This window comes from Erinaceus europaeus, chromosome 16 (assembly GCF_950295315.1).
Source record: "Erinaceus europaeus chromosome 16, mEriEur2.1, whole genome shotgun sequence".
Classification (NCBI taxonomy): Eukaryota; Metazoa; Chordata; class Mammalia; order Eulipotyphla; family Erinaceidae; genus Erinaceus; species Erinaceus europaeus.
In genome coordinates this window covers 58,737,395-58,752,381 of record NC_080177.1, presented here as the reverse complement: position 1 = coordinate 58,752,381, position 14,987 = coordinate 58,737,395, and the positions used below count along the sequence as shown (strand labels likewise).

Genomic DNA, 14,987 nt, shown 5'->3' with positions numbered 1-14,987 from the left:
TTATCAAAGCAAAAAATGGGGGTGGGCTGTCATGCAGGTGCCAAGCATCAGAGATAATCCTGGTGACAAAAAAAAAAGAAAGAAAAGAAAGGAAGAAAAGAAAGGGAAAGAAAAGGAGAAATCCTAAGAAAGAGAAAATTCTTCCTTTTGCTACAACAAGGGCAACAAAAGGGGGAAAAAAAAAATGGCCTCCAGGAGCGGTGGAGTCATGGTGCAGGCACCGAGCCCAGCAATAACCCTGGAGGAGGAAAAAAGAAAGAAAATAAATAAATAAATAAAATAAAATAAAGTCTTCCTTTTTTTTTTTCAAATGTGAAAGTTTATAGTCCTTTAAAGTAAACTGATTTATTGACTAGGCCCTTCACAGTCTGTCTTATCTTTGTTACTCAGTATTTCAGAGACAAACAGAAACTATAAGGAAAGTTTCAGTTTTCTTTAAAGTTTAAAACCTGTCCACCTCCACTGTCTCCTTTGCTTTGTATACCAATTCATAATGGTCATTATCCCCATGTCACAGAGAAGGAAGTAGGCTGAGATGCAGAGGTGGAGGGACTAGCCCAGAGTAAGAGTGTAAAAAATGACAGATCTTCAGGAGTTGGCTAGTAGCGCAGTGAGTTAAGCACACATGGTGCAAAGCACAAGGACCAGCGTAAGGATCCTGGTTCGAGCCCCCAGCTCCCCACCTGCAGGGGAGTTGCTTCACAAGTGGTGAAGCAGGTCTGCAGGTGTCTATCCTTCTCTCCCCCTTTGTCTTCCCCTCCTCTCTCCATTTCTCTCTGTCCTATCCAACTACAATGACATTAATAACAACAATAATAACTGCAATAATAACTATAACAATAAAACAACAAGGGCAACAAAAGGGAAAATAAATAAATATTAAAAAAAATTTTTTTAAATGGCAGATCTTGATCCTCCAGTGGACCTAACTTTTCACCCTTTCAACACTTCCTTGGCTTCAAACAAAGCCAAGAGCACAGAAGCTGGGCAGGTAGCCTGCATGCCTTTTCACAATGTTCCCTAGCCAAAGATGCTTTTAAATTGTTTTGGAATAGAATACCAAGTGGAGATTTGTTTAATATCTTTTCTGGGTGTGAATTTTCCTAAGCATTTATAGATCTGTGTTCTTCTAAGAAGCTGAGCGTTCCTGATAAAACAAGACAGATAATGATATATGAGCATCTATGAAAGCCTAGCTAGGAGGAGGACCAGGGACTGTTAACACCCCTCCTGTGAAGTTAATCCCATTTATTTTAGCTATTTCTTTATTAGTTAACGAGGTCTTGCAAAATAAGTGTGTGTGTGTGTGTGTGTGTGTGTGTGTGTGTGTGTGTGTGTGTGTGTGTCTGTCTGTCTGTGATGGTGTTTTTGCATCCTTGCCTCCAGGAATGTTTTCAAATATTCATAAAGTAACTCGTCAGACCAAAGCTTACAGTAAAGGTGCATTAGTATGAATTTAGTCAACTTCAAATGTGGGTGGTCAGCCACTGCTCCTGAAATAACCTATATAATCCTCTTCATTGGTATTGCTTTGCAGCTCTGGGCACTGAAGTGGAGGGGGACAGGGAAGAAGTGTTATTTAGAATATCCAGGACTTTAAAAGGGAGCCCTGTAAGGTTTGATCTTGTTTCCTGAGTGACAGCACTGTAACTTGCTTTTGGAAAACAGAATAACTTAAAGAGAAGCAAAAACAAAATAGAAAGGGAATTACCAGCCAAGCCCCTAGGAAGGAAAGCAGATGTTTGGTCTTACTGTTTCTGGGAAGCCAGAGACCTACTTCCCGCTTTGATTCCTTATGGCAAAGAGGGAAACAGAGAAACTTACAAGATGGTTTTGGTGTTCAGTGATGCATCTGGAAAGACAAACCAAATGTGCAAACTTGGTTAGCTGCTGAATGGAGGTTCAACATATAAAGGCTCTTAGTGATCACTTCTAGGATATAGTGCTGGAGACCCCACACACACACCATAGCAGGTCCTAAGAACACAGCTAGAGATTTTACACACACACAACCACACACACACAACCACTTGACTTTTATCACCATCCAGCACAGCCACACAAATCCTCCATAGTTTCTACCCTTTTATGATTTTGTCCCCCCCCCCCAAGAACATCACTTAAGGAATATTCTCTTCCATGTGAATTTTATAAACAAAGGCAAAAGGACTTTTTTTCAGAAGGCATCTTTGTGAGTGTGGTGAGTTGTGCATACACATACAGGTGTGAAACAGTATTAAATCACTAACAAAAAAATGTCTTAAGGGGAAAAAGGTAGCATTTTCAATGTGTGAAATTGAGCAACTGGTTGTGTTTGGTTCTAAGTAATCTGAACTATAGGATATGCTGGCTAAGAAACTGAATGTGATAATCAGTATTTTCCCTTCTCGAGGCTGGGAGGTGGTGCACCTGTGACCATGCGCAAGGGCCCAGGTTCAGGTCCCCAGTCCTCACCTACAGGGGTAGGAGCTTTGTGAATGGTGAAGCAGTGCTGCAGGTTTCTTTCTGTCTCTGTCCAATAAATACAATATTATAAAAATATCTATTTTTCCCTCATTTTTCTGGTAAAGTACCTCTGAGTTATTACCAACATAATGTGAGTCTACTGGCTCACTTGAAAAGTTCCATTCATATCATGCCACTGAGTCAGTCATTTATTGAAGTTGTTGGTCTTTTGCCAACCTCCAAAAGAAGGGACTCTCTGAACCACACTGGGGAAGGAGACTGCCATAAACCCCACTCAGTACAAATATGGCAGTAGACATTGTTCATTAGCAAGAGATAATAATGCAAGCATTTTCTTTTGCAACTTTCTGGTTATTTTACTTGTGTATAGGCTTCCTCTAATGGTTAGAAGAAATCTTGACAACTGGCAATATCATAGTAATAATGCTGCCTTGAGAGATACTCAGAACATAATATTTCTCTTTGTCTCCCTTTCTTGAGGATGCACTGACAGCCACAGTGACAGAAGATGAAAGTTAATATTTGGTTACCTCAGATGAAATTTTACATGCCTCAAAAGAAATGCAGTTGCGTCCCAGATGTAAATTTGATGGTGTCCTATACTTAATGTTCTATTCCAGGTGATTCACATAACAGGCCGGCTACGACTGAGGGTGTCACTGTCCCACGGGAGGACTGTCCCCAGCCAAATCATGGGTCTTGTGGTCGTGGCCCATGCCTTGCCTCCCCCTACCATCAATGAAGTCAGAATCGACTGCCATATGTTCGTCACTCGAGTAAACATGGACCTCAATATCATTTACTGTGAAAATAGGTACTTTATTTTTGTTTTCCTTTTCCCCATTGTATGTTGCACACTGGTGGGGGTTGGTGTTGTCAGCAGTCTTAAGGAGTTTGCTCTCCCAGTGAGGCTCATTATAAATCCTGATCTTATTTTTAATGGCTGCTTGGACTGGCACCAAACCTACTTTTTACTTAAAATTTACATTGCTGCCCTGATTTACATGAGGAACAACAGTAGGATGAATTGGACTACCCAGACATCCATGTGTTCTAGTTCAGGCCTGTTTTGGTTGTGAACTCAAGGAGAAAGCAGGCCCAAGACGTCGTTGGCTAAAGGGTGCAGTGAAAGACATTTCCCGTTGCCTCAGCCAGACCCACTTCTTCACCACTGCAAGGGTTCAGCCTCAGGAAGGTTAGGGTTCACTGGAGCATTAAACATGTTGTCAGAGTTAGCTCAGGATGATACAACAAATCACTATAGACTTGAACAACAGGCACTTATTTCTCACAGTCCTGGAAGCTGGGAAGATCAAGGTACAGGCTGATTAGGTTCCTGGTAAGAGCTGTCTTCCTGGCTGCCTTCTTGCTGTGTCCTCATGTAGGACAGTGATTGAGAGCACACTCTGGTCTCCCCTTCCACTTATCAGGACACTAATCCCATCAAAGGGGCTCAATTCTCATGACCTAATTACCCCCTTCACGGCCCCATCTCCAGATATCATCAGAATGAAGGTAAGGGCTTCCTCCACATGCAAAGCAAAAGAGAGGTAAAGTTGTGCAGCTTTACCTGTGGCACCCCACAACACATATGAAAACAGATAAGAATTTGAGGTCCCGGGAGAAAAAGGAAAATGATTACATGAAACTCTGTATCCTGAAGATTTCACTTTTTTAAACTTGAGAAAGAGAGAGATTGACTCATCATATAAATATGTCGGCAGGCATTCTACAAGAGTGAACTTTTATAAAAAGACTTTTTAACCTCTGGTTAAAAAGTTCACTTTTTCCATTAAGTACAAAGCAAGGGACAGGAAATGGGACTATGTCCATTCAGACCTTTCACCCAGAAGTCACCAACCCATCATCACACTGATTTGAAAAAGAGGAGGGAAAAGAGGTGTTAGGATCCTCAAGTGCCCCAAGGAGGAATTTATGAGTCACTTGGGAGGATGTTTCATGGCAATTATTGGCCAGGCATCAAAGTGTCTTAAGTTTCCTGAGCCCTGAGAAGTGCTTTCCAAAGAGAAATGAGGAGCAGAATGGTCAGAGACTTGCGTATTGACATCTCCAAGCCTAGCCAAAAGAAAGACAGCCTCTGCTCTCAGTCCACTGAGAAGCACTAATAATTTGCAATCAAGTTAGAAGTGTAGCCAGGATATGATTCAAGTGTAGCCAGGGAAAATTAACCAGTGGGGAAAGACATCCCACATGCACTATTAGTGTTTAGTGAATGAGAGGATAGATATCATGAGCTGCATTATTAAATACTTAAACTAGGTAACATTTATAAAATTGTTGACATTTATAGAAACTGTTATTATAACTAGACAACTGTCCATGGATATTCTGAACTGGCCAAAACACATCAGAAAAGTCAGCTTAGAATGAGCAGCCAATGTTGACACGTAGTAATAAGATAGTGAAGGCTTACTGAGCACCTGCTACACTCTCAAGCAATGTACAGTGGTCACTATATGCACCCCCTTCTTTAAGCTTTACAACAGTTCTGTGAGAAAGGTGTTGCCTTCTCCCCGAGTCCATAAAGCTGATTATTCTCTGCTTTTCAAAAGTAGGTACTAAAGATAGAGCTCCAACTCAGGGAGGTAGGTAGAGACATCTAAGGATAAACTTTGGATAGGACTCTTCGAAAGATTGATTATTGAGAAAAAGAAAACCAAGACATCACTCGAGTGAACTCAGGACCTAATGCTTGCAACAAGCCCACTGTGCCACTTCCTGGCCAACCAGTACTGATTCTTTGATAAAATGTCAGTTCCCTTGAGGTAGACTTACTACTGCTCCTACCTACCAAAAAATAATAATAATAAAAATAAATAAATAAAGGAAATCTTTTTCTTATTTACCTAATACCCCATTTTTGTTCTATCCCAACATTATATTTAATTTCCATTCCTGTGATCACAGATTAATTTTCCTGACTTGCCCCATGGGCCTTAGAAGCCATTCTCTTCATTGAGATCATTTTTTGTAACCCACTTTAAATTCTTTTTCTTCTCATTTAAAAAAAAAAATCTTTTCCACAGTCCCTTATAAACTAATCCAGCACAGCATTGACCCCTAGTTGAAGAGGATAGTAATTCAGAGACCCAGATGCTAAAGGTAACTGACATTGGGTTTAAAAAATTAATTAATTAATTAAAGGTCTACTTTATGTGCCAGATACTGTGCTACATTCATTTTATTTACTCATCCCCCCACTAACCTCTTTAGATGCTTTAAAGATAAAGGAACTGGGTCTTAGAGATGCCTTCAGGATTTTGTGCTCAGTAAAAGTCATCAGACTAACCTGGGGACTTTGTCAGTCATAATGGCACTGTGCTCCACAGTGGCCTGCCTGCATAACACTGGTCTCAACAGGCCATGTCAAACAGCCTCGGGTGTGCAGTATGTACCACCTGGGATTGTATAATCACACTCTATGTCATCACCTAACAATGCATTTCTCAGAATCATCCCCATCATTAAACAACATTTGTGCACAAGAGCAGACATTAAGAGATCTTTCAGCAAAGAGCTGGTCAGGTTCACAGTATCAAGTTCAAAAACATTGAAGTCCTTCAGTGGAATTTGCAAAGATTTCATGCAAACGAAGCAGCAACTAAAAAAAAAAAAAAAAAAAAAATCCTTTCCTAAAGAAAAAAGTGGCTTTTTGCACAGGGTTTATGGTTTAATTAGGGAACTGCTAACTAGAAACAAAGACCAGTGACTGGATTCTGTGGGCCATTCTTCCTCTCAGTCCCTAGGATGGCCTCAGGCGACGAGGACATCTAATGTTTCCAGGGAGCTGGCAATTTTCAGAAACACCAATGAGGGCCTTTTAATGACACCCTTGCTCCCTCATTTGCAGAATGAGGGTGTAAATTGCATTTGGAAAGCAGCTGATGGTTTTTGGAAAGCACCAGCTAATCTGTAGAAGTACTTAGAACATACTCCTTTTTCACAGCATCAGTTACCAAGAGCCCTTGTTTGGTGAAAAAGATGATTTAAATTGCCAGACCTTGAGAAATTCACTTACTGGCAGCATACTTTATATATATTATCTATTATTTGGGGGTTCCTCTTTTTTTCCCCTTTTTTCTTTTGTTACTGCCAAGGCTTCATCACTCCAGATTAGCTTGTTGTTTTTCTGAAATGACAGGTAGGAGACATGGAGCAGGCACCATGGAGCAGGACCTCAAACTTAGGTCATATGCGTGGCAAAGTAGGTACCTCCCTGGGTGAACTATCTGGTCAGCTGTATTTCTGTTTTCTTATTTCCCTGTCTTGGGAACCAGAATTCACTCTATATTCAGATCTAGCATAAATCATAAGCCATGAAAAACAACAATAGTCAAGAGTAGAAAAGCAAACAAAAGAGACTGTATTCTGGACTGACTCAGAGGACTCTGTTCTTAGACAGCAAGAGGGCAGTAGGCATTTTCACGTGTTTGTATAAAGCAGGCAGACTCCCCCAACATGTTTTCTGGCTTTTGTTCTACTTTTTGTGCTCTGCCTGAGGACATTGATGTCTGGACAATCAATGACAGAGGCTTACACAGACTGTACAGCACAAGCCTAGAATTGCTGCTGAAATGGTTTAAAACTTTTTATGTGGAATCCACCACAAAGTACCAGTTAAAAGGACTAGGAGTGAAAGCTGCACTCCCAAATGACTGAGACTAAAAAAGATAATACCCCCAGGCATCTGTATGTCTCAGCATTTAAATTATATCCCTTGAAATGCCAATTTGGACTTTGTGCCAAGAAGCAGTTGAAGCCCTTTTTCATGGAAATACCCAATAGAAGACCAATCTGCTTAAATGAAAGGTGTTTCTAATCATTCAGTATAAACATAACATGTTTTTATTTTATTATGTAACCTTGAATTATCTTGGTTTCTAATGAGCATCTTGCATTGTTACTGATTCTCAATAATTTCATGGAATTAAGTTGTCTACATATGTGTGTGTGTGTGTGTGTGTGTGTGTGTGTGTGTGTGTGTGTGTGTGTTCTGATGCCAAATGAAAGGGAAAGAAAAGCCCAATGATTAAAACACAGCTGTTGAATTGAATACATTTCCTGCTGTTGAAAAAGTCTGTCTGATGCTAAGTAATCTTATCTATAAGGTTTATCTTTGAGTTTTTTCTCTTCAAAATGCTATGTCCTCATAGGTCTCCTGGCATAATGAAAATTGTCAGTGCATTTGTGTCTGAGCCATTTGACAGTTGTCTTTTCCCCCTTATGAATTCCAGCCTGTGTTCTTCTCTCTATAGGATTAGTGATTATATGGATCTGACCCCTGTAGACATTGTAGGGAAGAGATGCTACCACTTCATCCATGCCGAAGATGTGGAAGGCATCAGGCACAGTCACTTGGACTGTAAGTACCTCTTGCATGGGAACAGCCAAGCTGAAGTCTGGTGTCTTTCTCTCTGTTGCTTATTTGTTTTCAGAGCTGATTTTCCTCTTCCTATCTCCTGTACACATTCGAGATGACTGTCGGCTTGCAGCAAGAAAAAGTGAAACATAAATCATTTCAACTTGTGTTGGAATTAGATTGAAAGTTGGGCCTCAGGCCGAGAAATTGCCAGATCTTTAGGCACTCACCCGGGATTTCGTGGTTCCTTGTGCTCTCTCCCATGCAGTAGTGGTGGGGGGGGGGGGGGGGGGAGACTTTCGTCTTAAGTCCTTTTTTGACCCTTTTGCTTTCTAGAGAGAAACTTCCACTCTTATATTTGTAGTCTCCATTTCAGAACATACATGGGATAAGACAAGTTCAAATAGGCCAGAGCCTATAAAAATTACAACTTGACTAGACACAAAATGGGAGGGGGGCGCTCAGGACAGGGCAGAGCACTGGTTTGTTCATAGCATCTCTTAATAGCATTTCTTTACTGAATTGGGGTGGGGGGAGTATTCAGAGGAGCAGGTAACTTCCTATCTCCCAACTCATAAGAGGGAGGGAGAAATTAATCTTAGCTCTGCGAGTCTGGCTCTCAGCTCTTGCCCCACAGGCTGTCCTCCAAGGTTTTTTTTTTTTTTATTGTCACCAGGGCTCTTTTTTTAATGTTGGGGCTCTATGCCAACACTATGAATCCACTGTTCCAAGCAGACTTATTTTTTCTCCTATTTTATTGGCTAGGACAGAAAGAAATTGATAGAGGAGGGGGAGATAGGGAGAAAGAGAGACAACTACAGACCTGCTTCACTGCTTGTAAAGCACTCCCACTGTAGGTAGGGAGTGGGGACTCAAACCCAGGTCTTTGAGCACAGTAATCTGAACGCCTGACTGAGTGAGCCACCACCTGGCCCCCTCCAAAGGTTTTTGTTTGTTTGTTTGTTTGTTTGTTTGGCATCTAAGCAGAGCGCAACTAGCAGTGTGGGTAAAAGCAGTAACTTGCACCGCCCCAGTTCTCATCAGATTCAACTAGGCTGTTTACACTGCAGTGCACTTGAAAAAGATCTGACATTTCATTCAACAAGAGGCTCTGGTCTGGCCAGCCTCTTAGGAAATGGCTTCCCTTTTCCAAGGAGAGGTCTTTTTCCTAACTAGTTAGTAGTCTCTCCCCACAATATGAGAGCCTTATAATTTCTAGAAGGTTCTAAGGCCACTTCTAAACCCTGGTTTTAAATATAGCAGGTAGTCAAATTCTCATTTTGTCCAACTCTTTTTGTTATAACTTTGATGGAAAGAGGACAAAAGCCTGGCCCTAGGTTGTCAAAGCGACATTAGTTGAGGACCTGCTTTTACGAAACTCATTTCACTTAAAGTTGAAGTTTCTGAGAACCCATAGATGGCATTAAGTATGAACTTACTACCCATGCAGGGTGCCACGAATGAGATGGAACAGCCTGAAGTTGAAGCTTTCCCGAAGTAAAAGCCAGCCAGGTGGCCTTTCTATTTTCTTCTGTTGCCCTTTCTTGTCATGGTTGAGGAGAGATGTTTCAGATCTTCCCTGCCCTTTGCAGTTGTTTGCTCATTCTAAACTTGGATCTTCAAAAGCATAATGGAGAGTAGAGTAAGCTAGCTGAAGTCTTTAAAGTGGGAGCATCTCGTACTGTGTTTTTAACTCTGCGTAAGCAACACTGACATGGAACCAAGTTCAGTGTCAAATCCTGTCTACAACTTGTCTCTGGGAAAACCATGCCTGTCAGCAAATTCTGCTCCCAGAGTGGAGTATGCGCCTTGGTATTGCACACTTGGGACTTGGGGAACACACTTGTTGCTAAGAATGAATGGGTGTCATCTATCTCAGAAGCAGATGGCTCTCCAGTTAATTGGATAACAAAATGATGCTGTTTCCTGAAAAGAACCATCAGGCTCTTTGTATTGGGGAATCTAGAGAAAATGGAGGAAAATCGGATCACTGGAGAAAGCCATGAATATATACTCGGACCAATGCATGCCAGAGTTCCAGGCTTTAGAAATGAATATATTGTTTGTAGAGTACTATCATAGACTGTGACTGAGTGATGTGGGCATATATTCTCATTTTGGATTCTTAATTGAGGTCTAAACTCAAGAACCTAATGCTGATGGGAAAAAAAGAACTTTGTCAGTCCCAGTTATCATTTGAAAAGCATCATGCTGTCTCTGTGGGATTTGATTTACAGCTTAAAGAAACACAATTCCTCAGCAATAGTGAGCTAGGGCAATTCATTTCTCCCCATAAAGCAAAGGTCTCCAGCAAATATGTTTGATGCCATTCTTCCAGATCTCCTTCTGTCTCATTTTCAGTAATTGGAATAATTTGAGGTGCTGAAAACAAACAACTCCACCATTCACTATTGTGCTCACTTCTAATTTTTCTGGTATCTTTCCAACTAATAAACAGAGAATGGTATGCTTTCAAATTGTGTGATTTTTTTCATTACTTAATATTGACATACTGCCTATTGCTTTATGATTTAGCCTACTAACAATGATTGAGTTCACTCTTTCAACTCGTACACATGACTTCTAATTTTAAGTTCTTTTAATAACCTTAAACACATGAAAAATAAATAGAATGAGCTGTTAATTCTGCACAGTAAAATATACTTCACATACTTAGCTATCACGCTGTGGAATAACTCCACAATGTCAAGTAGCACACAATTAGTAAAACTGTAGGGGGAGGAAAAGGAGTGTTTTGATCCCGAAGAATTTTGATCCTAATCAGATTGAAATTTCAGTGTTCTTGTAGTGCTTAATATCTTCAATCACACACACACAAAAATCAAACTGATGCCAATGTCATCAGATTTTGCATTCTGTGACTGAAATTAAATGCTAAAATATACAATTGCACCTTGCTTTGTACAATAAACATTAACATCATTATAAAGTAAGATTGAGTCTAAAATTGTGTGATGGAATGTCTGATGTTTACCTAATTCTCAAACCAAAGCCAGACCAATAACAAAATGACAGAGCATGTAATAGGTCTTGGTTGTGTAAACACTGGGAGAAAAGGCAAAAATCCAACACAGCATCTTGCTTGTCCAAAGCCCTAGGCTATTGCTGAGAGATGCCTCAACTGTGCCTTCTTGCTAGGAGAAGGTCATAGTGACATAGAATCAGCTCAAGAATAAGATAGAATTCTAAAACAAAAGGTTGGTTAAAAAATAAACCACATTAACTATTTAACTTTTCTTCCTAGAGCTACTGGCACAATTCCGAGTTCTGTCCATGAAAGGCAAGTTGTAGTCCATTAATACTATTTCTGGCATTTTGATATCTGCCTTATGCTTCATTTTATGGATAAAACTTTATTTAAAAGACCCAGTAGACTTTGATAACAAGAAGTGCTATTTTCATCGGTCTTTTCTCTAGCATAGGCATCAGGAAACCCATAAATGAACTTGTCTCTAAAATAAGAAAAATAAAAGGAAATTTCAGCTGCACCAGGATTTGACAACTCTGATAAATGGGACCAAGAACTTCAGATCATCTACTCTCCCACTAGGTTAACACGAGATGCCTGATAGATCTCTGGGTTTCAACATAAAGAATCACCAAGAATCGCATTATCTATACCAACATAGTGGGTTAGCAATAGTGGGTTATGTTGGGATTCTAAAACCAAGGGAGGTTGAGAGCCGCTTTTGCCATGCAGTGAGAAAGATCTGTGATGTTTTTTTCTCTTTCAGTTAACTCACTGGTATCACTGAATCCAGTTTTATTGATTCCTTAGGCAAAATTGATCAAATCGGTATTTCAGCATGTGCTTTCTAAGCCATTCATACTAGTAATGGACTGAAATTTGTATCCAGTCATCCTGCAGTTCTCTACTGCTCAGGAGTTAGTAACCTTGAGATGATCAGTCATGTGTCCCTAGAATCACAGACACGTTATCTGGAGTATCTGTGTCCTCGTGACTTGAGAGAATGGTTTGGGCACAACCATCTACTACTTGAGCTTTGCCTATAGCCTCCAAAACAGAAAGGGAAAACCTGAATTCTAAACCAAATAGTAACATGCTCTGTTTCTCTCTTCTCCCTTGAAATCTATCCTTTCATCTATAGAAGTTGCTGAATTTGTCTCCACATAGCCTGAGAGTTCTTCCTGGGTCAAATAGTTCTCTCAGCCTAGGAGAGCAGTGTGAGAGCAAACTTCCTCACCATTGTAATGCTGGGTTCCACCAGCAATGCTCAAAGCTGAGGAGCTGCAGGACTGCAGAAAAAAAAAGAGCCATTGACTATACATGTGGTCAGTTTTCCCTTCCAGGTTTCCTGGGTGGAAACTCTTGAGTTATTTCAGAGAGAAAATCCTGCTCAGTTAATGAAATCATGGTAAGAGTTAAAAAGTCTGGCAATATGTTTAGTGGGAGGGTAAAAAATACAGTAGCCTAAATGTTTAGTTCTTAATTACAAAACTAGACTTCCTAGCCAAACTAGTACTACACAGCTACCTGACATAATGCATTCCATACTGTTTTGCATCAATAACCCCTAAACTTCCCTCCTGAAGGCGTCTCATCGCCAAATGCAAGCCGACTGCTTAAAGCAGGACTAATTAGTATATCCCCTTCCAGTCTGCAGGCCCTCCATTGTAATTCCTTCCCAGCTCATTTTTTTCCACAACCGAGCATCAATCAAAGTAAGTGCCCTGCCTGCCTAGGAAACACAAGATGTCCTCCATGCATTTGTCATCTGCCACACAAACAAAGGGGGATTTTAATTGTTGATTTGGGTATGCAGCCTCCGCACACAGTAGAAGAAGCTGCAGGAGAAGGGAAAGGGGAAAGTATAAAGTCTGATGGGTGGGCCAAATGCAGAGAGCTCCAGGGCTGCTTTTCCATTTTCTGATCTTGGTTTTTTTTTTCTCAGAGCTGGGTTGTCAGGGACTTGGCTGCAACTTGATTGTTGGCAGGATTTCCACCACCACCACCCCAAAGCAAATGAGTTTTTCCTATACTTCATATGAATATGAAAATTCTGGTGAAAAGAACGGTGTCTAATAGCTGTTATGTCGGCCCTTTTTTTTTTTCTTAGAGACCAGTATGTACCTATACACAAAATTCATATAGGCTACAAAATAAAGCCAGATTTTTATGCAGGAGCTTATTATTATTATTATTTATTTATTTTGCAAGTGCTGCCTCCAGCTGTTCAAATCTAAGGGTAAACACATAAAAGAGATCAACAAGGACCTGTCTGTTGAGTGTCCCTGCCCCACTCCCACTCAAAGTGTGGTCTGCTAGCAGCAGTGTGTAAAAATGCAGAATTCCAGGTTTACTCCCAACCTGCTGAATTTGAGTCTGCTTTTGTACCATCCCTTCTTGATTAGCATTCATCCTGAAGTTTCAAAAGTAATGACTACACTAGTATTTTTTTTTTTTTTGCCTCTAGGGTTATCACTGGGGCTTGGTGCCTGCACTATGAATCCACTGCTCCTGGCAGCCATATTTTTCCCAGTGTTGCTGTGGTTGTCGGATAGGATAGAGAGAAATTGAAAGAGGAGGGGAAGATAGAGAGGAGAAGAGAGAGACACCTGCTTGTGAAGCAACCCCCCTGCAGGTGGGGAACCAGGGGCTCGAACTGGGATCCTTGTGCCAGTCCTTGCACTTTGCACTGTGTACACTTAACCCGGTGTGCTACTGCCCAGCCCCCATACACAAGTATTTTAAAGGCATTTTAGATGAAATAAGCATAAATACAGATGGACTATCCCAAGGACTTTGTTTTCCTATCCAACTGGATGGTTTTTTTTAAAATAGCAATAAGATGTGGGTGTTGGTTCTGAGGGTATCACAGTCAGTGCTCCAATGAACCAGTTTGTAGATATCTGATAAAGAAACTAACTTCATAAAGGTATCGAGTTTTGACTGTCAGTAGATGTAAACAGTAGCATGGATATAGTAATAACTGTCATCTCAGTAAGCAAAGGATTCCTATAGTTTCTACCCCAGGTTAATATTTTTCTGTGAACTTGGCTGCATATGTGAAACATTAATATTTGCATTAATATTTGCCCTGTTCAAATCCATCTGACATTGGTGAACACTCACTATATAATCAAAACTTAGTGGTGGTGTTATATAGTCTCAAAATTAACTAGGGTATGAGTTTTGTCTTCAAGGAGCTTACTTACTAGTAGAGAAGACAGCGAATACGTAATTCTGAGAAAGCTGCATAAAATGAGAACTAGTATAATATATGAGCAAAACCTCAGAGATTGGGGAAGCAGGGGTGGGGCTGAGAGTTGGAGGATCCCCAGAGAAGGAACCTTTTCCCTAGACCATGAAAGAAGATGACAGGAAGCCATGATACAGGAGCTGTGACAGGGTGGGAAGGTGTATCAAGGGCACCCTGGGCTCAGCAGAGCATACTAAGGACACAAAAACACAGCATCTTTTTCCTAGCCAGAGACTCAGCCAGAATTTAATTTAATTTGGTTGATATAGCTTAATATAATTTGAACATGGATGCTGAGTCTTTTCCTAATTACTAATTAGCAACATTTTTATTATTGTAAGATATAGCACTTGATACTTGAAAGAACCCACTCCCATTACTTTTATCAAGTAGGATCAGAAAAAAAAAAAGTCATCTAAATCATTCATTTTAACCCAAATTAACTAGCCTAAATAAAATCAATTCTGTGACTATTCTTAATCTTGTATAAACTCAATTTAATATATATATATATATATATATATATATATTCCTTTAAAAATTGACTTAATGGCACTCTGCATATTCAATCCCCTCCAATTTTTTTACACAAATGAGCAGCATAGGACTTAATCTGTGTATGTGTTTAACATACAGAGGCTTTTAAGTACCAGATTATTTGGCTCCTTTTGAACTCCCACATCCTCTCTGACTCCATACACTTTTTTGTGAGACATATTCAATATAAAGTAGGATATATTCCTTACAAGTAACAAAAAACACAAGTTCTTCTTCTAGCGTTTGCCCTTCTTCCATAGCCAGTCAACAGCGTCAGGTTGAAAGCTGTCAGGAGCTGCTTGTTGCTGGCTTTGAAAGTGACTGGGATCCATGTGGATTCAGTCGGCTAGGAAGGATCGTCA

The 14,987-nt window shown here is 40.3% G+C and overlaps 1 protein-coding gene across 15 annotated transcripts in view; it reads left to right on the top strand.

The window, feature by feature from the left end:
• The window catches only part of NPAS3 (neuronal PAS domain protein 3), a 1,061,849-nt gene that overhangs the window by 1,026,441 nt on the left and 20,421 nt on the right, over positions 1-14,987 (top strand). For all 15 annotated transcript variants that reach the window (XM_060175201.1, XM_060175199.1, XM_060175198.1 and 12 more), the window contains 2 exons: positions 3,087-3,280; positions 7,743-7,849. In XM_060175201.1, the coding sequence (XP_060031184.1) occupies positions 3,087-3,280; positions 7,743-7,849 (301 nt within the window). The remainder of the gene's footprint in view (positions 1-3,086; positions 3,281-7,742; positions 7,850-14,987) is intronic.